Source organism: Phodopus roborovskii, unplaced genomic scaffold, assembly GCF_943737965.1.
Source record: "Phodopus roborovskii unplaced genomic scaffold, PHOROB, whole genome shotgun sequence".
Taxonomy (NCBI): Eukaryota; Metazoa; Chordata; class Mammalia; order Rodentia; family Cricetidae; genus Phodopus; species Phodopus roborovskii.
This window is the reverse complement of record NW_026125708.1, coordinates 1,770,327-1,797,028: the sequence shown is the minus strand read 5'-3', so window position 1 is coordinate 1,797,028 and position 26,702 is coordinate 1,770,327. Positions and strand designations below refer to the sequence as shown.

Here is a 26,702-nt window from a genome sequence, read left to right as displayed (position 1 = left end):
AAGAGCACTCTAGGGATGGGGTATGTGGCCAGGCCCGAAGTGCTGAGGGCCAAAAGATGGAGGACACAGGGTCCAGGCAGAGGACAGGCTGTGAGATATGAGTAAACTGGCAGAGAAGGGCTTCATAGGCTCATAAAGCTGATTTGGGATCCAACCATGGTCCTTGAATGAAGGAACTCTTATGTACTAGGGGGGCTTCCATCCATTCTAAAGCTGGCAAGATGCAGCTTCTCCTTCCCTTGCCTTCACCTGTTTTCTCTGTAATGCTGCTCCAGGTCTGCCATCTCTTATTCATCCTTTTGATCTCTGAAAGCCCCTGACCTGCCCCACAAAGAATCTGGCTCCCATTCTTGTCAACTTTCATTGGCTTTTAGATTCCCAAGCAATGTGTCCTCCCTTACCCCAATACTCCCCCCCCCCACAGATCAGTGCAAGGCCAAAGGCTCCTAAGCCTCATCTCTCACTGGTCCCTCTAGACTGACTAAACAAATTTCTCAGCCAAGGGTCAACAGCAGCACATTATCTCCAGGCAGAGTCCTCTTGCCAGTCTCGGAACTTTGTCCAGCAAGGGCAAGGGGTGGCTAGAGAAAGGGACCCACTAAAGGGTGAGGAGGAGTCTAGCTGTCCCTCAATGAGACAATAGGCCACAAGGTCAGGGATGGGAAGGGATGAATACTCTTTGGTAGGCTGGGGATGGATACAGGTTGGGGTAGGGGAGGCTCATCTCTGGAGAGCTCTGGGGCAACAAACACCACCAGGTTCTCCTTCATGGAGGCCTGGGCTAGGACAAGATGGGGGAGTATGGGGGACCTAGGCCAGGCCTGATGCACTTGGCTCAAGTCCCTCCTCCCTGTGGAGATTGGAAATGAAAGGTCTGTGGCCACAAGGCCAAGATTTCCAGGGCAAGAACAGCCCTAGGGAGTGTGTGCACCTTCTGTAAGATATGGCCCTCCAGACAGCGGCAGTCCAACCATGTGCCCTCAGCCTGCTAGATTTTGACTCCTGGGCTTTTCCCCCAGGGGTTTCCTTATGCACCTCATTCTGATTTGGGGGACCGTTCTTGAGCCTGTTTCAACATTAATCACCCACCTCCCCAAAGCCAGGTAGCAGTAGTTCAACCATCTATCTCTTCAGGCTATCTTCTTCACTTCCCTATCTTTCTTCTCTTTTACTACCCATTCCATGTTCAGTTCCAATCTCTCATTGCCTAGGGTGGTGGAGGCAGCTTAACTCGGGCACCTTCCTAGCTGCAGCCCTGGGGGCCTCATCCCCCAGCTTCACCTGTGACGGCCCCACACTCAGGGTGTGCTGAAGTGGCAGGAGGGCAACCACACTGTCTGCCGTCACCTGTAGGGATATGGGCAGGAGGGAATTAAGGATCTTGGCAACAAAAGGAATGTGGAGGGGGGAGATCTACTCCCCTCTGTGCCCCCCAACATTCCCTATAGGGCTGAGGCTGGGTAAGCAGCCTCCTTCCCTGGGGCCAGGGCTCTTGGCAGGAGTGGGCAATTCCAGCCCCCACTCCCCCCTTTTTACTAACCCCATAGATGGGGCTTTGGGAGGGGACACCTGTTGCTCCTATCTTTTTCTCCTGGGTGAGTTTTGTGGCTCCTTGTGGGCCCTTTGGCCATTCTGTTGGAGCTGCTTTTAGGGAAGGGTTAGACTGGGGGCAATATCCGATCCCCCATTTGTCCCCCACCCCCCATCTGGTCATATACTTCCCATGGGAGGTGCTCCCCCCGCCTGGAGCAGGGCCGGAGCTGATGTCAGTATGTGGTGGAGGTTTGTCCTCCCTCCCTGTTGTCACTCTTCCTGTGTCAAGCCCTCCTCTAGGGCAGGCAGTGTCTCTAGCCCCAGTCCCCCACCACCCTGGCTGCTGGAGAAGGACACTACGGTATGGAGGAGCATAAGAACAAGGACACAGAGCCGGATCCTGCTGGGACTGAGGCAGGAGCCCCCAGAGACCGGCAGCAGGGAGGGCTTGTTGCTGACACGGCTCGGGGGCTCATGGCGGGGGTGGTGGTGGTACTGTTGGTGGTAGTGGTGGAAATAGGAATGGTGGAATTGCTGGTGGTGGGTTTGGGGGGGCTCAGATCCCTTCAACTTCTTCTTCTCCGACTCACAGGAGACCCACTGCACATCACAGCACTTGGTTTCCGGCCGCTTTGGTGAAGTATCCAACAACCCTGCCAAGGGACAAGGAAGGGGTATGTGTTGGGGGGTACTTAGGGGGCTGATGGCTCTACCTCATCTGGAAAAGGGATGTTCAACACCGAGGCTCAGCTCAGGTAATCCTACTCCAGAAACCCTCCCCGCCAACCCTCACATCCTCCCTTCTAAGTTCCCTTCTTCAGGGACTAACCTGCTTCTCCACAGTGACTGAGGGCTCAGCATATTCTGTGTAGATATGGCCACTCTGTAGGGATATGGGCAGGAGGGAATTAAGGATCTTGGCAACGAAAGGAATGTGGAGGGGGGAGATCTACTCTCCTCTGTGCCCCCCAACATTCCCTGTAGGGCTGAGGCTAGGTAAGCAGCCTCCTTCCCTGGGGCCAGGGCTCTTGGCAGGAGTGTTCCATTTGGCCCTATATCAAATTGGGGACCTGATTGCCCACTCTCCTTGCCACTATCCTGACTCTCCTTGATGTCCTTCCTGTCCCCAATACCCCTAACCTCTTTCACCTCCTCCCTCTTCCCCCGGTGCCCTGCTTTTACCTGAACAGATAAAGCCAGGGAGGCCTCCATACACCATTTCTTCGTTGTCAGGGAGGATAAAGGGGCACCGGGTCTGCACCTCCAGGCAGTACTGCTTGCAGGGCACCCAGTGCTGGCATTCGTGCTGGGTCACACTGAAGTATTCCGAGCACAGCCAGGCCTTGTAGACAGCCTGTGGAGGAAAGGAAACAGCATCAGCCCTTGTGCCATGTGGGGTAGTTCTTGTGTTTCTTTATGGGGCTAAGCCACCTTAACCCCAGAGTTTGGAGGGGGGCATGTTGGAAGTGTTTATATCCTACTCTGAGATGTTCCATCTCAAAGCCAGGGCTCCCTATACACCATCATCAAAGATTTAGAATTGTTAGCCACAATCACAAAATTAATCCTATGTAAGAATACAAGAAATGTTACCAATCATTTCATCTAACTCAATCATTTTACACTTGGTTCAAGGAGGAGTATTGACTCCTCTGAGGTTACCTATAAGTAATGAGGCAAATATCAGTTCCATTCAACTTGATAAACATTTCCTTTGCTGATGGTGCTAAGCTTCTAAATTCAAGAAGAGATGAGAATTCATGCTCTACGTCCATTGAACTATTACGGATTAAATAGTATGGTGTATATGAAAATGTTTTATAAACTCTAAAGGGCAATACAAATGTGAGGGGTCATTTTTAATAAAAACTGGAATCTGCCTTACCAGGCACACATGTGTCTTTGAGCTCTACTTAATCCAGGCTCTGTTTTGTTGGCTTCAGCCCTGGTTTGAAGCAGACATCCCAGACACTGCTCCATTGCTTTTGGAATCTTTCTTTGTGGCTTCACTTCATCAATGCACTTTCTTCCCTTCATTTAGCCCACCCCCACCCCAGACACTGGTTCTATTGAGAAAGTGCTCCTGTTGTATAACTTTTCTCTCTTCAAGTCTATGGTTTTTCAAAAAAACTTGATGAACTTGGGGACAGATAATTCTTTGTCCTGGGGGTTGTGCTGTGCATTGTAGGGTACTGAGTAGCACCCCCGGCCTCTACACATTAGATACCATTAGCAATGTCTCCTCTCAAAGAATGTCCCCAGCCTTAGTCAAATGTCTCCAGGAGAGGGGGAACCAAAGCCACAACTTTTTGAAAGCCATCATAATCTCTCACCTGGATGACAGATGCCTCCCACCTCCACTTCTGCTTGTTCCAATTTACTGCATGAGAATAAGAGTGGAATCAAGCTGCTATCAAATTATCTTACTCTGGTGCTTCAGGCCCTTAGATGCATTTAGACTAAAAGCCTAATGTCTAAGCACAGACTTCAAAGCTCTGCACACCTCTGCCCACCTCTCTCCAACCTCATTTTCTATCTCTCTTCAAGCCCATCTTGATGCACAAAACAGGTTTTATTTCTTTTTCTTGAACATGCCCTACTTCTTTCTACCTCCGGGCTTGGCACATGTGATCTCCTGGCTTGGAATGTTCTTCACCCCATCTTTGGTATACATGAGTCCTTTACATCTTTCAGGATTCAGATTAAATATCACTTCTGCTGAGGCTGTCTCTACTCTCATCAGAGGACATAGCCCTAATTATTCTTAACTGTTTCTTCACCACAGATACTACTTTGTCAGCATCTTTGTTTCAGTTTCTGTCAGCTCCACTAAACTATGAGATACATATAAGATTATAAGCTTCTTTATTAGCCATTGTACATTCAGCACAATACACATTTTCAAAATCTTATGGCTGAATGAACAGGAGAAGTAAATGAGAGCAGGTCCCTTCTTTCATGAAAATTCCAATTTCGTGAGTAGACATACCTTACATCTGTGACACATGAATAATGGTTGATTGTGGCTAAGATAATAGTAAACTGGGAACAATTTCAATGAGGAGATAGCAACTGAGACTGGGCGCTATGGATGTGGTTCAATAGTAGAGTTTTTCATAGCATGCCCAAAGCTTTTGGCTCAGTCCCTAGTAAGCCAAAAACTAGGTGTGGTGCACTCTTGTAATTCCATCCTGTATTCAATCCCTAGAAGTGTTTAAACTGGGTGTGGTGGTGTGTTTATAATCCCCACATTTGGGAGGTGGAGGCAGAAGGATCAAGAGTTCAAGGTCATCTTTGTCTACATAGTGAGTTTAAGGCCAGCCAAAGATACATGAGCCCCTGTCTCAAACAAAAGAGCCAAGATTAGTCCCAAAGAAGGACTTTTATAGAGAGGATGTGCCAAGGAGCAATGAGGCAACAGTTTAAGCAAAGATATAGAGTGAATGAGTATACATGGACTAAGAGAAGAGAATGACTTCTTATGAATGGCATGGAAAGGTGGGTAAACTCTTGTCCATGGACATCAGAGTTCCTTCTAACTTGTGACCATGATAAACAGTGTTCTACTGGATATCTTTGCACACATGTCTAATGGTTTTCAGTTTTATTTATACAAATTCCTAACGGTGAAACAACGGAGATGAAACACATCAACCAAGGAGGAATAATGGAGTCAAAGAAGAGTGAAAAAGAACAGGCAAGGGGGAAAGGCAGGGAAAGGGCTGAAAGGGTAAAAGAAGGCAGTAAGAAAGGTGCTTAAAGGGTAAAAAGTAGCAGTGATATAGGTAGCAAATGAGAAGATGTGTAAGGAAAAGGGTAATAAAAAGTGAGGTGCATAGGATAAAGGATGATAGTAATCACTGGGGTAGGATAACAGCTGTGAAGAAAGAACAGGAGGAGGGATGGAGGATGTACATGGGCTACAGGGCTAAGAGAGGTGAATGTGGGAGAAGGGTAATGAAGAGCAGGAAGATAAGATCAGGTAGGGGCAGAAGGGGTAAGATGGAGGCAAGAGGGGGATTCTGAGAGAAGGGGTTAAGAAAGGGAGTAAAAAAAAAAGATAGGAGCAAGAGAGCATGGGGATGGATAAACAAAGACAAGAATAAATGAGAAAAAAATACATATATGTTGAAAGAAGGATCTATGATTGACCAGGAAAGAAGAAGCAGAAGTGAGGCCGAAAAGAAAGTAAAATCTTAAGAGCCAAGGGCCTTAGCACCTAATAATGCCTTCCATCTTCTGGGCCCCTAAGTGCCAAGATGTGTTTCTGTCCATAGCCTCAGCCCCACTTTAGTAGCCTGGTCCAAGAGCCCACCCCACTCTCTCCCCAAACTGTAATCAGCCCCCTGCTCTGTGCTCATCAGTGGAGCTGGGGCTCAAAGGGCCCTGTGAGAGTCTCCTTGGCTTTTCCAGTCCAGTGCTCCTGCTTCTAGATGAGGAGTTCCAGTGACATCCCTGCTCTCCTCACAGGCATTTGCAATTAGCTCAGTAACAAACTATAGAGTCTGGGCACTCCCTTCATCTGAGAGGTGGGGGAGGGAGAAGGGATGGCCTGACAGTGGGAGTATGGCCTTTCTCCTTAATTAGCCGACCCCCCTTCAGTCCTCACACCCCCAGTTGGAGTCACCATGGCAACAAGTGGGTGAGCAGATTGCCTGGGGAGGACACCAGGCCTGTGGGTGGCGAGGCAGGAACAGGCAAGAAACTAATGAGGGGATAGAAGTAGAAGAGCCACAGTGATCTCCCAGGGAATCTAATTCTTAAGCCCCACAGCTGGCCAGCTGAGCCACTGCTGGACCATATGCTTTAAGGTGACCTGGGACCTGTCTTAGGTGATAGGCTGGCTCACCTGGCAATAAACCCACCTTAGACTCTGAAACCCTGTTCCCAAGATCATCCTATATACCTTGTCCTGTCTCATTTTTGCCAGGTGGCTAGCTAGTTGGGACTTTGACAGGTGTCATGGGCACTCCTCTGGAAGAATAGGAAATGGACAGAAGGGCTTGCTGAGGTGAGCATTGTAGGAAGAGGAGGAAGAGTCTTAGAACCAGGTAAAGAATGCTGAGAGACCTGTGGAGAGCTTTTGCTCTCAGATTCTTAACTCTGGCTGTATACTAGAACCACTAGGGAATGAATGAGTATTGGTATTCAGACCAACAAAGTCAGAATCCCTGCAGGCAAAACCCCACACATCTGTAATTGGAAAGTGACCTCAGGCAATTTTCATCATGTAGCCAGGATTGAGAAAGTCAGTTTTTACTATTATATAGATGGAGAAACTGAGGCCTAAAAGGGGGAGAACTTGAGTATAACTGAGTATAACCACATAAAATAATAGTAAAGAAAGTAGCTGCAAACCTGGTTTCCTATTTCCAACTCCAGGAATCTTCCTACCGAAAAATCCTGTCAGCAACTAGATCCTCAACTAGGGTTCAGACACCAGGGGTCAGATATAAGAAGACAGCCAAGAAGAACAAGGCCTATTTTACAGTTTCATAATCTTCAAACTCAAGCCCTGTCAGGAAAGCCTTTTCTTTATGCCCTGTTCTCTGAGTGAAACCATCCTAGATCCTTGAGGGAGCAGGGATGGGGAATAGGAGGTGGGTAGGAAACCTTGAACTACCAGAGCCCTCCTTTCCCCACCTCAGTAGGGCCACCACAGGTCTCAATCGAGTTCTGGCTGCTACAACCCAGTTGCTATGGGAACTGGGAGGGGAAGGAAACAGGGAATAACTAGAGGGAACACCAATTAACCAAAAAAGGAAGCTAGGAAGGCTGTCTCATCCATTCTTCTAGCTGGGCAACAAAACCACCCCTCAAACAGGAGGGGTGAGACAAAGGGGATTCCCCCAGTCCTCCTGGGCTCTGCAATTGTCAGTTTATGGAGGAGTGGAATGACCCAGCTAGCCTTACCCTCAGCTTATTGGCTTGTCCAGGGTATTTTAGTTCAACATTCCTCTAGAAAGAAATGGCTGACTTTGTAGAGGGCTGTGTAAATGCATAATCATACCCCAAAGTCAGGACTCTGGGCTAGAAGAGTTAGAGAGAAGAGCCCATTGACACTTGCTAGATTTGGGGTCCGAAAACCCTCCTAGGGGAAAATTTCAGTTATTTTCAACCAGGAAGCAAAGTTTCCTTCTGGGTTTCCAACTCACTTTTCTCCCTAGGGTCAGTTTCCCCATCCAAATCTTTCCTATAGACCCTTTCTTCATGGCTGCTTATCTTCCTAATGTACCCGTGGGAACCCTGGCCAGGAGCTGCAACTGAAGTGCTTGTAAAAGCAAAGTAAAAGGAGGGCTGAGCTTAGGAGAAAATCTAAAGTCTGAAAAATCCACGGGATACAAGTTACCAACCTAACCCCAGTTTTTATGCCACAAGAAAACTGAGGTCCTTAGAAAGGGAATGGCTGATTTAGACATGTGAAAAACAGGCTGGCTACTAACTTGCCCTACATCTATGAGCAAACCTCAAATTGTGGAAGAGACTCTACTAGGCAGGAGAAAACACTCCTTTTCTACTCTGGACTCCAACAGAGTTGCATCAGAACGGAGTAAGGTCAGTGTTGGAGCATGGATGTAATTCTGAAGATAGTAGTAGTCCGCTGGGATTGGTAAAGTCAGAATCATATTAGAGGTATTACAGGGCAAATCCAGGTAATGGCAGGGCTTTACTTAAGGGTCTGTAAGCAACAGCTGTCCTCCTTCTTAGTATGAGCAGTTATGAGTCACAGTGGCCTAGTCTGGCCTGAAGGAAAGGTGGGAGAGACAGCTGGAGAGGTGGGTGAGAGACTAAAGCTGCTTTAGTTCAGAGGGTCCTCATACTTCCAAGCCTCTTACACCATCTGCTCAAAGGCTACATGTGTCCAGGCTGGCCAAGGGTGGACTAATGGAGAAGTAGTATCCATAATCTAGGGATAGTTCTGAAAGGGCCTAGATGAGTAGTGCCAATTAGATGAGTGATAACAATTAGATGAGCAGAGGAGGAAAGTTCATAACTATTCCAGAACGGAAAGGGCTGTGAGAGTCATCATTCCACCACATTATCCACCCAATATCACACTAAAGTGCCATCCAGCTTCTAATTGTACCCATTGTCATTGAAGGCTCATTCTTTCATAGGGCAGTCCATAGCTTCAGAGAACTCTGGTGATAAATGAAGTTCTTCCTTCCTAGGAGCTGAAAGAAATGCCTTTCTGTGAGTTCACTCATGTATCTTACTAGCTCTTCTAGCTCTTCTGGGGCCATTATATAACATTCACAGTCCTATTCCTCAGACAAAATCTTAGGAATTTGCCAACTTCCCCTAATCTAGTCTCCTCATTCATTTGTTCATACAGAAAACACATCCTGAATACTTGAGTTCCTGGCTCTACAATAGCAGCTACGGACAAAGGGGTTGAGTCTGATAAGATTTCTGTCTTGAGCAAGGGAAACAACCATGTGAATTAATTAGTGGAAGCTTCTGTGTGCAGTTGCATGTACTTGGCACCATGGTAGGATAAAAGGAAAAATGATTAACTGTGTTTTGAAGGCTGAAGGACAGAAAACACATCTCCATGTGGGAAAGGATTGAGTTAGGACTTGAAAAAGTAGGGGGTAGACTCTCAGTAGGTGAAATAGAGCTGGGATAAAGTACTCTTCAGGCAAAGGAATCAGCATGCATAATAACCTGCAAGTAGGAAGTAATGCTGGGTTCAGACAATGTACGTAGTTCAGTATAAATAGAGTGTGCGAACAGGAGATTATGAAGGAACAGGGGATGCACAGAAAGGGCATGACCATATCAACATGCTTTAGATACTGGGGAGGAACTAGGATCTATCCTATGGGCAGAGGAGAGCTTTTAATGAGCTAGAATAACTGCTCATTTAAATATGTTTATGCCTAGTTTGATGGTGCTGATCTCTAATCCCTGCTACTTGGTAGGCTGAGGCATGAGTATCACAAATTCGAGCCAATCTGGGTAATTTAGTGTGACCCTGTTTTAGGGAATTGGGGAGAGATTGCTTATAACTTTTTAAACTAACTTTTCAGACTTTTCTACAAGTATGGAGGATGAGAGTGTTAACATTAAGACTGCAGGCAGGGAGACAAGCTGGGTTATTGCAAAAGTCTGAAAAAGATACTATGAGGGTCTCAACTAAGACAGTAGCAACAGAATTTAAAACTTGAGAGTACAAAAAGTAATACAAGTACTGAAATAATGTGAAGGTAATAATGGAGAAATATACTTTATGAGAGTAGGAACCTCCCCTAACACTGGTTAGCAATAGTACCCACTTGATAATACACACCAAAGGAATGAATGTCAAGACACAAATGTTAAGGCTTTTGTGACTTTTGGTTCCACAATGGTCATTTAAAATTTCTTGCCTGAGAGAAGAATTGGGAGGAAGGACTGATTTAAGAAAAAAAATGTTAATGACATGAAACCAACAGGATTACTTACAGATGTGGAAAAGATTCGAGGTAAAGGGCTCTAGGATAAGCACTAGACTTCCAGATTGTGTGGTAAGATGAATACCAATTTCATTTTATTTTTTTAAAATTTCTTGTTTTGAGACAGGGTCTCATGAAGACCAAGCTACCCCCAAACTCATTAAGTAGCCAAAGTTGGCCTTCATGTCTTCTGATCCTCTTTCCTCTACTTTGTAGCTGCTAGGATTAAAGGCATGTGCCACTACACCTGTCTGATTTCTTTCATTAAGGAAAGAAATGGGGGAGGGGTGTATCGGAGAACAAAGGTGAAGTCAACTTTGGGCCATATGACTTTGAGGTATATATGGGTCTACTAGGTAGAAATGGCAAGGATCCTAGCAAGTAGTTGGGAGGCAAACAAAGGGGATTGCTGCAAGTTCAAGTCTAGCCTTGTCTACATGGTGGATTAAAGGAAAATCTGTGCTACATGAAATTTTGTCTCAAAAAATAAAGTAAAAATAATAAAAGATGAGAATCCTAACAAAGGTCTCCAACCCATGGGGAGCTAAGGGGTTAGTCATTAAGGAAACAGTAAGAATATGCTTTCCTTTTTGAAGTTAGGTGTGGTCATAAGCTTCACATAGTCAATCAAACAGGACTTAAAATGATACAGATTATTTCGGAGGAGACAGTTTAAGGATGACACATGTTTTGACATATTCTTTCTTCTGCTTCTAACTGTGAAAGCAAAGTTGAGATAGATGCTCCCTCTTCCCTATATAGTGATCATTACAAAGTCATGCTTCATCCCTGCTGACCTGTCTTGGACATGAATCATGGCAAGAAAGCCATTTGTTATATTAAGCCTCTGATATTTGGTGGTTACTTTTTATGACAGTGTAACTTAGGGCACCCTAGGTGATAAGGCAATATAGAAGCCAAGGAAGAAGACAAAGGGCTCCACAGTAGATTCCTGGGAAAACATTAACTTAATTTAAGTGCAGGTGGAGAAAAGAAATGAGATGAACATGGAGGAGTAGTTTAAGAGATGAAGGAGAGCTGGGATGTAGTTCAGTGGTACAACAATTGCCTTGCATGCAAAAGGGCCTGCTTTGAATCTGTACAGCAATTAGAGGAGAAAAAGAGGAGAATGGCATTCTTTAAATTAAGAGAGGAAAGAATATCAAAGTCTGGGGGGCGGTCAGCAGATAAAGATTTATGTAGGTGAGAACACATTTGTTTGGGTAATTAAGATAGTCTCGTCACAGTGAGAACAGTTTCAAGGGAGCAGCAGGGGAAGGAACCAGACTGTGGGAATTTGAAAAGAGAATGCAAGGAAAGAAAAGTGGAGGTAAGAATGTATATATAAAGCTTCCTAGAAGTCAAACATCCCCAGGTTTTCCAACTATTTCAATGGATGGAGTTTTCAGCTCCCTCTTCTGTATGATCGTTCAGACACAAAAGCCTCTGGGATTTTGTTTGTTAGTTTGTTTTTGGTTTTTGTTTGCTTTTTTCTGTAACTGAATACAGTTTATTGACACAAAGTGAAGTTGAACTATCAGCACTCCTGTCCTAGAAATTGTTTCTGTTAATGTAGCCCGAGATACCATTTGCTCTCTGGGGGGGTCTATATCTTAATCTGCTGATAACTCATTGTAGATGGAGAGGGGAGACTTACCTCAAGTATAAGACCAAAGAGATGACCTAATTCAAATTCCCAGGATAGAGTTCAAGCTTTCCAATGGGACCTCTACACAAATTGAATATCACTAAGATTTTAGGCTCTTTGAGAACAGAGATCATGTCTTACATAGATGTGCATTCTTTTCATGGTCTAATGGGATCTCCTGATATATAGACTCAAGGATGTATACACAAGATGTACGCCAAGTACCAGAATACGAAGCTCCAAGTAGCTAGCCCAGATTAAACAATGTGAAAAACTCTAATGGAAAAATGAATATATTTCCATGGACTTTTACAGTGAGTGGAGAAATTGGGAATGCCTTAGTAAAGAAAAAGGGGAAACAAGTAGCCATTGTTAACTTCAAGAAAGCAAGTTGACCAAGGATGAAATGTGAATCATATAGTCTTACATTGCTAGATGTAAACAATAGTTATGAAATTAATAATGTAATAAGTTAAACTGTTAGAATCAGAAATTTGAATATACCATTATTGGATGTATGGAGGGAAAGTGTGTGCACATATATGGTGCTATGAGTATTAAGAGAAGTAAGTCTTCCTCTAACCAGATTTTTTAAAAAGTCAATAGATATTTAAAGCAGAAAAAACAACCAAGAAATAAGATATTGATGTGCCATTTAGAAACATGATGAAATATTAGCAAAACAACAACAAAACTGTCAGAAGAATTAGAAGTATTTAACATTCTAGAGTGATATCAAGGGTGAAACACAGGCTACTGTTTAAATAACAGGCATTCATCTTTATATATTATTAAAAAGACATACACATGCACAAATATATGTATAGGATAGACTTTTGTCTGTTTATATGTGTAGGTACACATAGAAAAAATCAAGTAGTAGTACTATTAATGCAACATTTAATAATGTGGTGGTAAAATCAAAAGCAATCAGGAAAGTTTCAAGTGTTTAACTCTGAAGAGCAAAAACATGTGCATATGTTCAGCATGAAGGTAACTGAAATTTATGAACATGTATTACTTTGATAAAATGATAAAATAGAAAGAACTTTACCTACAGTCCAGAACTTCAAAAACAACGAGACTCGGTCCACATGTTCCTGCCCCAGAGGCCCTAGGTCATCTAATCCATGAGTGTCTGGGCTCCACCCAAGAGCACTTAACAAACTAAAGGAGCAAACAAGCAGTCTTAAGGACAGAGAGAAGCTAAGCTGGGAGGAGGGAAGCTTCTGGTGCTTTTCTGCACAATGGTTGTGCCAGTCACCACAGGAATGACATTACTGTGTCACAAGCAACTACAGCTTCTTTGGAGTAGCACACATTCCTCTCTCCACAGCACACTTTTTTTTTCCCAGAAAGCCATATTCACCATCACTTCGACCACTGAAAAACCAGCTCCCTTCCCCTGCCTCATCCCCCTCCTCCAGGTAGATGACAGGCTGGGAAGAACAGAGATTTGGTCAAAGGCGACTACAACTATCCTTTTGCTACAATGTGAATCACAGACTTTGGGAAAGAGGTCTTTCTCTTTTTCCACCTCCTATCTCATGCACGTTCTAAAATGTCTCCAGTTGCCTTCTAGCTTCCAATTCCCACCCACACCCCAGACATTCCACCCCCTCTTCAAACACTACCTTTTCCTCCTCTTCAGCATCCCAACTCAGTGTTGAGAATTTCAATTGGGTATTAAGCAATCATTTGGACTAAACACATCTAATTAAGATGAGAAAATAGCTACCATTTATTAAGTGCTTACTATATGCCAGGTTCTATTCTAAGCATTTAATCCTGACCTTTATTAACTCATTGATTACCCATAATCACCCCCAGAGGGAGAAACAAATCTTTACAGATAAGGACAGAGAGAATCAAAGAGTTTAAATAACTTATCCAAGGCTCATAGGCAATGATAATCATAATGGTGGTTAGCACTTATTGAGCACCTTCTACCACAAAGCCACTATAAGAAATTAGGGTGATCTATGTCCTTCAAGCCTCATGATGACCCTATTTATTAGTTTTGAAGGTGAAAAAAGTGGGTTCACAAGTGAGATTATAGAATACATTAAAAACAAGTATGGGTGGCTTGCCTCCAAGCCTAATGAGCAAGTTCAAATGCCAGGAACTACTTTGTGGAAGAAGATAACTGACTCTCAGAAGTTGCCCTTGTGTGCTGTTGAATGTGAAACCTGCATACACAGAAATACATATAATTTTAAAATGTTAAAAACAAAACAAAAAACCAATGCAATGAATGGCACAACAACCATTCTACAGAGAGCACCTGTATTTCAGTTCCCAAGTTCTTATATGCCAGCCACACCACCCTGGGGACAGTCCCTATCAAATCTTGTTACTCAAATTTCTTTTTGGTGTAATTTCAGGTCACATTGAGGAGAGATTTCTAGGCTTATAGAGAATGATTTTCCAAAATCAATCTATCCATCCCACTTCCTATAGGAATAGAGTTTGCTTTGTAAGTGGGTGTGAAGGAAAGAACATTTGGATACTACAAATGGTTATTTCAAATCCTTTATTAAAGCACTGCATTCAGACTGGAGATGTAGTTCAATGGTAGAGTACTTGCCTAGCCAATGCAAAGCCAGAATTCATGCTCCAGCATTGCAAACCAATAAACAAATGAACAAGAAGCAAAACAAACTACCAAAGTACTCCTTCCCCCTCTTCCCCTACACAAATGCACAATGAGTTCAGAGTTGGAAGCAGTCTCTAGTAGAAATGTTTTGTTGCCATTAGGGCAGGAATTCTCCTGTCCCAAGTCTACCATCTGAGGGCTTCTTGGATTCTGGAATAGCCTTGTCCTGGAAGACTCAAATGCCAGAGACCAGAATAAAAGGTGACATCTTGTGCACCCCACATAATTGCTCCTTCCCTACAAATACTCGTCATCAAACAGTCTTGGCTCTAACAGATGGGTAGTTAGTCAAAGCTTGGTTCTGGTCTGGTTCTGCCTCTGCCAATAATTAGCTGTGTGAACTTAAGACATGTCACTAGAAAGGAGCTTTGGCCACTAATTTCCTTATGACTATGAGCCAAGTACTTCCCCCCCTACGCTGCAACTTGAGTCCAAGAAGATGATTATTAAGTAAGCAGCATGGGTAGTGGGAAGATGGGATCCAGCATCTTTATTTCAAATGGACCTGCAGTGGGAATCACAGGTGTGCCTTGCCAACAAGAAAATCACAGGCAAGGTGTTGACCTCCCTAACATACCCTTTTCTGATAAACAAGCTGTGTCCTGTAAAAACAATAGCAACAGCAATAACAACAAAACCTACCCTTGCCTCTCTGTAAATGATGTCTCTAAAACAAAAGTAGAAAGCTTTATCCTTATGCACACTAGCACAGATTGAGTAGCAGTGCTGTCTGCCAACATACAATTTTCAGCTCCAATTCCATGGGCTGAATAACTCCAAGTCATTTGTCTCCTCTTCCACTGTAGTGTCCAGTGCAAAAGGGGCACATTAGGTGTACACTTCACAAGGCCTGCATAAGAATAAGTAAGATAACGGATGTGACATGACTAGAATAGCACCTTTCCTTTTCATTCTCTCCTTTGAGCTCTAAGATCCAAAGAGCAAGTTGTGCAAATCTGCCCCAAATATGATCATAAAATGGCTAACATTGTTAATCTATATGAAGGGGAACAAAGTATTAATAAAAACAGAAAACATGAGCTAACAATTCACAAACATGTATTACAAATGACTTATGAACAAGAAAACCAAAATAATACCAATGAGAAGTTAAGGCTAGGTCATTTTTCAAGTAAATTAACCTCATATTTTTGTTGAGTGTATAAACTAGAATAATATAGTAATTTGAAAGAGATTTAGTATTGTATGCCAGTAGCATTTAAAAAAGTTAATACTGTGATTCTGTAAGTCTAGTTCCAAACTTCATTCTTCAGAATAGATGTTTATACTTCCATTTGTATGCAAAACAAAGAAAAAAAAATCATTTTGTGTAGATGTTTATGTAAGCCTACAAAGAAGGAAATACACAAAATACAATACACAAAATTGTTAACATCCACGACCTTAGGGCAGTGGAACCAGGAAAGACTGAATAGGAGGATTATTCACATTCTCTTTATATGTATCTATATTGTTAGATTTAATAAAATAAGCATATATCATTTGTGATTCAAAAACCTCAGGAAAGAACAGGAATAAAGAAAAAGAACTGAGATAGTCTTATTAGTAAAAGTCATAGATCTGAAACAAATCTATAAACAATGATATCCATCACAGGATTACTTATAATAGTAAAAAAAAAAAAATGGCAGTAATGTAAATATCTAACAGTACATGGCCTGTTAAATCAATTATTTAACTTGTGACGGAATATTATCCACTCATCAAGGATGGAGCTTATGAATATTTAAGTACATGGAAAGGTACTCAGAGTACCAGTAATATAAAAAGACCTACAATAAAATATTAGGGAACAATGTGGTGGTATCAATGTGTATATTATTAAAAGAACCCAGAAAATAGCAAGTGTTAACAAAAATGTAGAGATTTGGACCCTTGCTCACTTCATTACTGGTACATATGTAAAATGGTACAGAATGCAAAATGTAAGAATGGAATGGAATGAAAAATGACACAGCTGTTATAGAGAACAGGATGCAATTACTCAAAAAGTTAAATATAAGCTGGACAATGATGCATGCATGTAATGTCAGCATTTGAGGCTAAGGAAGGTAGATCTTGAGTTCAAGAATAGTTTAGGCTACACAGAAAGACCCTGTCTCAAAAAAATAAAATAAAATTTCAGCATAGAATTATTGTATGACCAAGTAATTCCTCTCCTAAATATACTCAAAAGAAGTGAAAATAAGTATTCAAACAAATATAAGTAGAACAGTGTTCATAGCAGTATTATTCACAATAGTCAAAAAGTAAAATAGTTCAAATATCTACTAAGAAATGAATGGATAAACAAAATGTGGCATATGCACACAATGGAATATTGATCAGCCATATGAATAAATGAAATACTGATAGATGCTAAAGCTTTGATTGATCTTAAAAGCATCATATAATATATAATACATAAAATATAACAAGCCATACAAACGGACAAATAATGTATGACTCGACTTCTGTGTGTTATCTAGATCAGTCAAGTTAAAAGAGACAGAAAATATATTGCAAGTTGTCAGGGAATAAAATGAAGGAGAAATGGGAAAGTATTATATTGTCTAACAGGTGGAAAATTCTGTTTGGGAGAATGAAAATGCTTTAGAAATAGTAATGAAATGGAAATGTACTCAATGCCACTGAATTATACAGTTAAAATGGAAAGTTCTGTTATGTATCCTTTATAATAATGAAAAATCTGTAAATGGGACTAAAGAGATGGCTCAGAGGTTGGGAGCACTGGCTGCTCTTCCAGAGGACAAGAGTTCAATTCCCAGCACCCACATGGCAGCTCACAACTGTCTATAACCCCAGTTCTGGGGGATCTGACATCTTCACACCAATGCACATACAATAAAGCTAAATAAATAAATAAATAAAAACTTCCTAAATGCCTCTAGGTCCCTTTCCCTATGAAATTTCTAGTTTCCAAAAGTTCTCTAGACATCATTTTTTTTAATAATCAAGGAAATATATTTTTAAAAGATTGATTCTATTTTTTTCAAAGAATTAACTTGAGTTGAACACTGAACAGACATACTTCACCTTTCACAAATTAGCTGGGTGGACATGCTATCTGATTCAAACCAGAGCATAGGAAACACAGATAACATTCACACTACCACATGCCCTTCTCTCAGACAGATTGTTATGGGCCATCTCTTCCTTTCTGTTTCCAAGGCAAAAAGATGAGGTATCTAAGACTGGGAACTCAATAAAACCCTGGCACGGGAACTGGACATCCAAATTCTAGGCCAGGTCTCATCTGGCTTTTAAGTGACAAGATCTCACTGCATTTGTTTTCCCTTTAGGTTTTACCAGTTACCAGTGTGTGCTGCGGGTAGAGCGGGGCTTTGACAGGCATTAGGCCTGTGTAGGGCACCTTCTCCTTTTCTACTCTGGCTGATAATTCCAGTGGACTGAGACTGAGAAAATAACAGAAATACCTTTTCTCAAGACATGTGGAGCCAGGCTCTTCCCTTCTTTGTTGCTAAGCCTGCAGACAAGGAAGGTGCAAGCCTCCCTCCTTCTCATCTTCCTGTCACTGTCCTAAGAGGACACCTCCGTGATTGTCACTGGATCATTTTTAAATCAAATTTTAATTTCTTTTTGAGAATTTCCTACATATGTACTGTATTCACATCACCTTCTCTTTCCCCCTATAATTCTTCCCATGTTACACCCACTCCCTCTCAAATTCATTACTTCATTATTATTGTCACATACATACATAGAAAACTCTTGTCTGGTTAATGTTGTTCATATGCTTATGTGTTTAAGGCTACCCACTTGGATTAGATAATCTATCATGAAGGACTATAGGCGAAAAATGGCGGCTAAAACAGTGACAAACTGTTGGTAGATCTTAAGGACAAGAAACGGGTACCTTGTACAAAGAAGTTGCTAGTGAGCCCTTACTCTGAATCTGAGCTACTCCAGGGGGTTCCCTAAGTTTCCAATAGGTTCTGCTGAGCCAGTCCAATTTCTCACCGCAGTCTATTCATAGCTAACAGGGCATTGCCTCCAACAGCTGGTAGAGGATAATTACATCTTCTTTATACATCTGTGCACTGGGGGAAAAAAACAGGCAGGCTTGTAACCCAGGTCCCTGCCCTGTGTAACTTAGAGAGGTCATTTATTCTTGCTGAACCTCAGCTGTTACATTTGTAAAAATGGAGATAATAACAGTCCTTTCCTGCTAGGAACATTGTCAAGATTGAGTTCACACACCACACACACACACACACACACACACACACACACACACACACACACACCCCTACCTTACAAACACACACCTCCTAGGTTCTCAAAAGTTTGGGTTTTTTTCCTTCCTTTTCTTATCCCTTTCTTCTATGGAGCCAGCTGGACTCATCTTTTGGCCCAAAAACTTGTGGCTCAGATTCCAGATCCCATTTTCAGAATCCATTTGAGCAAGAACTTTGGCTGTTGCAACCCTTTTCCTTCTGTAGTAACTCCTCCTCACAAGCCTAGCCTACTTGGTGCCCTTGATCTTCCCTCTGAAATCCTGCCTGATTCAAGGTCTCATAAATTCAGACTTCTCTGATCTCTCTCTTCTACCCATGAACAAGACACTGATCTGCCATCCCTCAAATAGATCCTGGTGTGTACCCCCTGTAAACACAGGGATGCAGGCATAATCCTTTTCTGGGGTCCTACATGACCATTGTTTGAAAACAGTGTTTGTGGGCCTCCATATTGTGCAGAGTTCCCAGAAGAGGGGTGGCTCCTAGCATTCAACACACACCAGCAACAGGCATGCCAAATGACTGAGAGGAGCTGAGAGTCAGGTGGTTGGCCTTTCTGCAGAAGCACACCACAGGTAAACAACCTTGGAGCATGAGGATCACAGAAGAGCTGCCCCAATAGGGCACAACCCCAACCCCTGAGTCTCAGGAGTTGGCCCACATCCCCAACCACACATAGACAAGTGAGTGTACTTTCTCTGAGGCACCAGCACACATTCACATAATTTGGGAGCACCCTCCTAGCCTTTTGATGGTGTTCAGAGATCCTTGGTTCTCTTTTGATCTTGGCTCCACCCACTCCTTATCTTTCCTTACCCCCATCTCTACCATGTTCAGTGGACACTCCCAGCCAGAAAAATATTGGGAGGGAGATTGCTGGGCTCCTTTCCTCCTTACAACCCCATCTTCAGGAGATACTAGTACAGCCTTTCTGGAGGTTCCCGTTGCTATGGTGACTATAGTAGTCAGGCCACCAACTTGTGGAAAGGATAGGAAGTAGCCATGAAGACTGAGGGAATGTGTGTGCCTATGTATGCCTGTATATGTATATGTCTGCCCTTGGTAGGCTGGAGAAAAGGGAGAAAAAAGAAGGCGAGGAGGGAGGAGGAAAGGGGCAAAAAAGGTTGGAAAATGAGAGAAAAATCAGCAGGAAGAGGGACGGGGTGAGGGAGGTGAAGTGTAAATAGAGTGTGAGGGATGTGAGGGGCGAGGGGATATGGAAACGTCAAGGGCAAGAAGTATGGCACCAAGGAAGGGAGGCATAGAACAGTGTGAGATCGGCAGTAAATGTTGGGAGAATTGTACCAGTTGCAGATAGATGAGAAGTGGCATGGGAACATTCAACTTTTGGAGATGAACCAAGTGGGACAGGAAGTAATCAGGCCAGGAAGAGTAGAGGTAAATTTTGGGAGAAGCAGAGTTGTGTAGATTCATGGTTGTGGGCTAGAGAGTATGGTATGAGATGTGGTTTCAGAAGGGTCTAAGTTCATAAAACACTATCCAGTTAGTGCTCCTTGATAAATGTTGGGAATGTTGAGCATGGACTACAATGTAGGAAGAATACGGACTTGGAGTGGACAGAATGGGTCAGGATGTAGGTCAAGGATCTAGAGAGAGATATTTCAACAAGTGACTGCTTTATTACTCCCAGCTTTAATTCATTACATCCTTGTCCTAGCTGTAAGCATTGCCTCTTCTCTGTGCCTGCTCTTGGATTCTGGGTTCCTGACCTTTCCTAGAACATCAAGCGTATAGTCCTTAGTGACGATGATGAAATGAACTGCTGTGGATCTGGAGGCCTTGTCCCTAGGGTTAGCTTTGCTGTGATTCCCAGGAGGCTGATTATTGACTGCTTCCCTGTTTCCTCTGCCTCCACACAGGGACCAAGGCATCCTTTCTAGCTTTAAGAATTATGCACCAGAGAGAACAACTGGGTGACAACAAGAACCACCATTCAACTTAAGACTGCTGTCCTTTGCTCAGTACTTCAAGCTCCTTGCTTTTAGTACCCACTGTCTCCAGTGTTAGCCCGAGAGTCCTGCTTGGCAGGGAAGCTGTGGCAGGTGGGAGGAGAGAAGGCAGTGAGGCAGAAACAGCTGCCAGCCAGAGTGGAGGAAGAGCAGATCCCAGTGGGATTGGATAGAAGGCAAGGTGCTGGCTTTGGCAGCCCCATCCTCTCCCTCTGTGGGGAAGTTGAGGTCAAACCTCCCTCCCCAGCGTCTCCCATCCAATGCTACTGATCAGGGTGCAGGCTCTGCTCTAATGTCTAATCTCTGGACTGAAGCAGATCTCTGAGGTCACCTGATCCAATTCTTTCCTCCAAAACAATACAGTCCTAGAGTCATCTCCATGGCATTTTCACCCAGCAGTCCACTTGTATTAGTCCAGATACTTCCTGTGGACAGGAGCTCTAAGGCACTCTGTTCCTTCTTTGCAACTAAAAACACAAGGGAGAATCTCTGATGTGATAAGCCTAAATACTGTACAGACTTCTCATTAATAATGAACTGATGGGACTTTTTCTGATTAATGATCCCCATTTGACTGATGAAAATAGTGAGGAGGTTCAGAGAGTTGAGGTTCATAGGTTCAAGGTTACACTTGTAAGAAGTGAAATCTAGGTTGGAATGCAGGACTTTCTGTGAAGTCTCTTGGGACCAATCAAGACATGCAGCTTTTATACAAGGACAACCCTTTTGAGAAGAGAAATCTGAGGCCATATATTCCCGAGTCCCCTTTTTTCCAAGTCAAACTCCTTTAAGTGTCTCCAGAGAATTCAGGTTCTAGCCTCCTTGTCAACCTCATCAGTTGATATGTCCCAGTATCAAACATGCAGGCTGCCAGGTGGGTGTCAGTCTGGAGTGGAACTGCACTATCCCCTCCTTCAACTAGCTGATTAGTGCAGCTAATGGCTGCCAAAAGAGCTGACACTGTCCCTCCTCTTGGGCCTTTCAGCCTTCTTAGAGGAATAGCTGTGAGAAAAGAAACCAGAGTTTGCTCCTGTGCCCTTATTCTCTTCACCCTGAGTGTTCTGAATTGAGAGGAGGAAAGACACAGAAGTAGGAGAGGCAATCAGCAGGCAGGGACATGGCAAGATTAGGAGGATGAAGATGTGGGAGGGGATTTTATGGTAACTCTAGGCAAGGCCAAGGGAGTGATTGTGTGTGTGTGTGTGTGTGTGTGTGTGTGTAGTAGGGGATTCACAGAGAGTTAAGGAAGTGACAGGGTATGGCCATCGGACCTAGGAGAGGCCAGTATGGGGATGGGCATTGGCCCGGGTTAGCCTCATCTCTCTGCTGTGTGAGAGGAAGTCAGTCGCACATTAAGGAAATGTTGCAGCTAGTACTAAATTGGGAGGTGTCACAGGCAGCAGTGAGGACTGTATGATTTGTGGGGCCCTGTGTGTCCCAAAACAGGGGCAGACATCTCAGAGGCAGAGAATGGGGTTTCTAGGGCCACACAGGAAGGATCTGACTGAAGCACTCAAAACAAGGGCCCTGGGGGTAGGGGGACACCTGGCTCAAGAACCAGTCTCCACAGTTGGTTTACAGACGTGGGAGAAACATTTTCATCCTCCTAGGACGTCAAACTCTCACTTAAGAGGATTCCAGATGTGGTACATTATCTTCATGGGATCCCATTTGAGGCGTGGGCTGAAAAGGAGGGCTCTGAGGTTAGGGAAAAGCTTAGTATGGATGAAGAAGGTCTGTGAGAAGGTGGGGTGAGTGACTGAGGAAACAGAGCTTCAAGAAGGGATCAGAGCTGCCTTTTTCTTTCATGTCACCAGAAAACTGGATTAAAGACTACAGGTTTGGGCCTCAGTTGAAGGAGAAAGCTTTGGAAGAGGTAGAAAACACAGGAACCAAGGAGCTGCCATGGTCCTGCTGCCAGCATAAGACATTAAGAGCAGGGGAGCTCACTTGCTGCTGGAGACAAAGAAGGAGACAGCAGAAAAGGCCTGGGGAACTCGACAGCAGGCCCTGGCAAAAGCAAGGGATTAGCATGAGGACAAGGTTGCTAGAGTACTGGAATTCCTGTTCACTGTTGCGGGCAAACTGTATGACTCCTATGTACCTCAGTTTCCTCATCTGTAAATGGAGGTAATCTAGGCAGTGGTGCTCTCATAATATACATGAATGACTGAGACTCGTAAATTACATCTATGCCAGATGCCAAATGTTAAATTCTTACTACAAAATGCTACTAGCCATGCATTTCAATTTAAATCTCACAAAACCCTCAGGACTTGGGGCAGGAAAGGATATTTTTCCTCCTTTACAAACGAGGAGATGAAAGATTAGAGGAAGTAAGGTGCCCAAGAGCAAACTGCTAACTAGCCCTCGACAGAGGTGATGAGACCTCTACAATGAGAGAGAACCAGTGCCTTTTCGTACATCAAACTGCTTTGTATCAGCAACCAATGTGAGGAACTTTAATTTAGTGTGGAGTCAGATGGAGCTTGGATGCAACTATAACATGGAGAAAAACCCATAAAAGTTGTGCCACGGTTTTCATTCATTCTGGAGATCAAAAAAGAACAGTTGTGGCTATAGGCTTGGAAAGATATGGATATCCTTTATTCTGTCTGCTAGGGAACAATGTCTCTCTGTTCTCACTGAGGGCATGTCTGTGGCAGGCAATTAGAGTATGTGTCTGTAGCCCTGTATGACAGAATGTGTCTTTCTTCATGTGACTGTATGCATGTCTCTGACACCATAGGGAGACGTGGTACCTGCTTCTACAGCACTGTTTATGAAAGTGACAACCTCTCTGTTTCTCTGTATGATTTTGCCTGGAGTAGTGCTGGTGGTGCATGGCTGTGTATGTTTGTCTATCTGTCTGTACACCTTTAAGAAGTGGAACATCTCATTTGGTAGTGTGAGTGAGGCAGTGAGTCAGCTGAGGCTGAGCGAGGTGGGAGGAGACTGCTAGGTTACGAGAATAGGAAAAGGGAGAAGGAGAAAGTGAAGTCAGGATCAAGGAGCTACTCCTTCCCTCCCCAGTCCTCCACCCAAATCCCTAAGGGGCCCACAGAGAACAGCAGAACCTTTCAGGAGTCCACAGGAGCCATGATTGCCGGAAAGGCTTGCTACCCCTTCTCAAAGCCTTGAAAGGAGATGAACTAGCCTAGGAGGCAACTGCCTTACCTTCAGCTGCTGACCCCCAGCTCCAGGCTATGTGAGACCCACCTGGTCACATTGTCACTTGACCCTTTTGACCTTGCTGTTCTCTTTCTTCCCCAAAGCAGGCCACCTGGCCAGGCAGGGAAAACAGGGAAGCAGCCTCAGGCCCCAAATGTGCATAGTCCCACCTACCTACTATACAGAAAAACCCCTCTGAGGGTCAAGAAATTTCTCAACATCCAGTTCTTCCCCAGGAAAGTCCCTTTTGCAGTTGTCTACCCTCCGGTTTCCTCTAGATGCTCATCCCTAGCAGCCAGAAAGCCAGATTTTCCTGTCGCCACCCAGGAGCACTAGGAGTTTTGTGATGCACCATCCTTCCATGGCCCTTCCACAAGCTGCTGATAACTCCTGTTCCCCCAGCATTCTCTCATCAGAAGACAGAAGCCTACAGGTCCCCTGTTAAGAGAAGACAGGCATCCCTGGGCTCCCTTGCCTAGGATCTGGCCAGATATCTCAGGTCATATAAGGTCAACAGCGTGCTATACCCTGTCACCAGGCATGGCCTGGCTTCTCATCCATTGGCAGGAACCAAAGGGTGAGGATTAGGTAGTCAAATATTCTTCCTCCTGCTGAGCACCCCGCTCCTCCACAGCCACTCCCAGGATTAATTCTAGTCCAGGTGTGGGGTTCAGGGCCAACCAGGGTGTTGGAGACTGGAGAGCACAATCTCTCCGCTACCACTTTGCCAATCCAGGGCCTCACTCCCCCCGCACCTCCCCACAGGCAGGAAGCCGCGTGGCTCCAGCCTTAAAAATGTTCAAACCTTAAATTCAAAGAAGTTGACCTGAATCCCATCGGGTCCCTCTCTAGGGTGGGGTTCGGGGTGACCCTTAACAGTGCTACACTGGGAATGGAGGGAGTGGGGCGGTGGACAGAGAGGGAGACCTTTATTTTTCCTGGTCCCACTGCCTCAGAAGCTGCCTCTGGCCAGGCAGCTATTGTGGCACGGGTCACCCCAATCCCTACCTTGCAGCCTTTCGTGCAGGACCGGATAGAGTACTCTTCTGCCTGTAAGTATTTATGCAGTACGAGGTCGAACTCGTCATATTTTTCCTGAGCATGTCGGTCCAGTCGCTGGTACGCCTCTATGCAGTTGCTACAAGCCTCCCAGGTCCCGGAGCCTGGGCTGGCCACTACAGCCAGCAGGTCTCCCAGCAGGGTGTCCAGACTGCAGTCCAGGCTGTCTGGGCGGTCCATGCCAAGCAGCAAGTCCCAGACCGTGTAGGTGTCGCAAAAGGAAAGAGTGAAGTTCCGAAAGTGGCCTTTAAGCAAGTTTTTTTTGGCGGAGGGGAACTCGGCCGGGGTACGGGAAGGGGAGTCAGGGGGCCGCAGAGGGGGAGCCGGGGTGGTCGGTTCAAAAAGTCTCTGCAAAGATTCCAATTTGGTGCAAGCTGCGTCCAGCCCCGTGGGCTCTGGGACGCCGCCGCAGACCGGCCCGGGGCCGGCGGCGGGGGCGGCTTTGGTCAGGTTGCTGTATCGCGGGCCGCAGGTGCCCGAGGACGCACTGGACTCGCCGGGCGACGGCGGCGGCAGACGCAGCGCCGCGCGAGGAGGCACCGGCTGCCGGTCGCGGCCGGCCCCCCAGGGCGGCCGCATGGAGCTGCTCAGCTCCCTGGCCCGGGGCCGGGCCCCCGCACACAGCCACAGATGGTCAGCGAGCAGCACGGTGAAGAAGAGCAGGGACGCCAGGGACAGTCGCCATCGCTGCGCCCGCTCAGAATCGGCGCAAGGTTTGTCGCTCGGCCTGGGAGCCCAGCAGCAGCAGCAGCAGCAGATAGTCAGCGCGGCGGCGTCTTTCCCGGGCCACATCCAAGCGCCCCTGAACATATTTCAGGGGGGTCCGGGCTGGAGGGAGTAGGCAGGCGCGAGGCCGGACGGCCGTCTCAGGAGGGCGGGCTGCGCACCGCTCCGCGCTCCTCAGCGCCGTCCAGGCTCTACCTCGGGGGCTGCATGGCCAGACAGGCCAGCCGGCCCGGGGCCCCGCTCAGGCCAGAGTCGCGGGGCGCTCTCGGGCCGTCCCTGCGCCCCTCCCGCGCTCCCTCGCTGGCAGCCCGGGCGCCGCCGCCCGGCCCGCTAGGCGCAGCCCGGCGTCCCGGCGGGGGGCGGTGCGGGGCACTGGGGCGGTGGCGGCTGCGGCGGCGGCGCCGCACTCCTCATAGTGTCGGGCCCCTCAGCTGCCCTGGGCTCCGCGCCACTTCACTCCGTGCCCCCGGCCCCCAGGCTCGCACTCCGTTCCGGCCGTCTCGGCTGAGCGCGGCTCTGCGCCCCTCAGCGCCGCCGTGCGGGCCCCGCCGCGCTCCGCTCAGCTCCACTCCGCTCCCCTCGCCCGCGCCGCTCCTCTCCCGCCCGTCTGCCCGCTCGCCCGCTCGCCCGCTCCGCGCAGCTCCCTGCCTCTCTCGCGCTCTCCTAGGCCGGCCAGCCGCGGACCGGCCGGCCCTTCGGGTTTCGCTCGTGCGCTGGCCGTCCGCCGGGGCCGGTCCCGGGCCGGCTCTGCTCTGGCTCCGCACCCGCGGCTCCCGGAGTTCCGGCTCGGGCGGGCCACCTGGCTCCCCGCAGCGCCACAGACGCCGGACGCGGACGCCCGGCTTTACTTAGTGCGCCTCTCGCTTCCGCCTCTGGTTCGCACCGCTGTGGCGGCCGCCCAAAGGCATGGCCCCCTGCCTCCCGCTGGCCATGCCCCCTCAGTCTGTCGCCATCTTCCGCTGTGCGGAGAACACCTTGAGAGCCCGTGTGCGAGTGTGTTTGGGGGGGAGCAGGGCGGAGAAAGAGGCACCGGGAGGAGGAGGGAACGGGACTGGGGCCCCGACTGCGCCTGCGCCTCAGGACTCCCCCCTCCCCAACCCCAGCCCCCGCCGGCCGCAGCCTGTGCTGTTTGGGGATGTTTCCAGTCCACCCCCAACTCCATTCACTTCGGCGCCTCCGTTCATCCGACCGCTCCCCGCGTGCACACGCCACACGCTGAGT

General features: G+C 46.0%; 1 protein-coding gene across 1 annotated transcript; it reads right to left on the bottom strand.

Annotated features, from left to right (window-relative positions):
• Window positions 1-1,164: 1,164 nt before the first annotated feature.
• Nalf2 (NALCN channel auxiliary factor 2) lies at window positions 1,165-25,565 on the bottom strand. Its single transcript, XM_051178501.1, has 3 exons — window positions 24,705-25,565; window positions 2,716-2,887; window positions 1,165-2,186 (listed from the first exon to the last, which is right to left on the bottom strand). The coding sequence occupies exons 1-3, from the start codon at window positions 25,563-25,565 to the stop codon at window positions 1,804-1,806; spliced, it is 1,416 nt and encodes a 471-aa protein (XP_051034458.1). The 3' UTR covers window positions 1,165-1,803.
• Window positions 25,566-26,702: the final 1,137 nt, after the last annotated feature.

What these genes read in the sequence shown, in the direction of transcription:
- Nalf2 (XM_051178501.1), bottom strand. Translation starts at nt 25,565, where the DNA reads ATGTTCAGGGGCGCTTGGATGTGGCCCGGGAAAGACGCCGCCGCGCTG. An exon ending in CCTGCACGAAAGGCTGCAAG is followed by an intron (nt 2,888 to 24,704) that starts GTAGGGATTGGG and finishes TTTCCTCCACAG; the next exon opens with GCTGTCTACAAGGCCTGGCT. An exon ending in CCCTGGCTTTATCTGTTCAG is followed by an intron (nt 2,187 to 2,715) that starts GTAAAAGCAGGG and finishes GTCCCTTGGCAG; the next exon opens with GGTTGTTGGATACTTCACCA.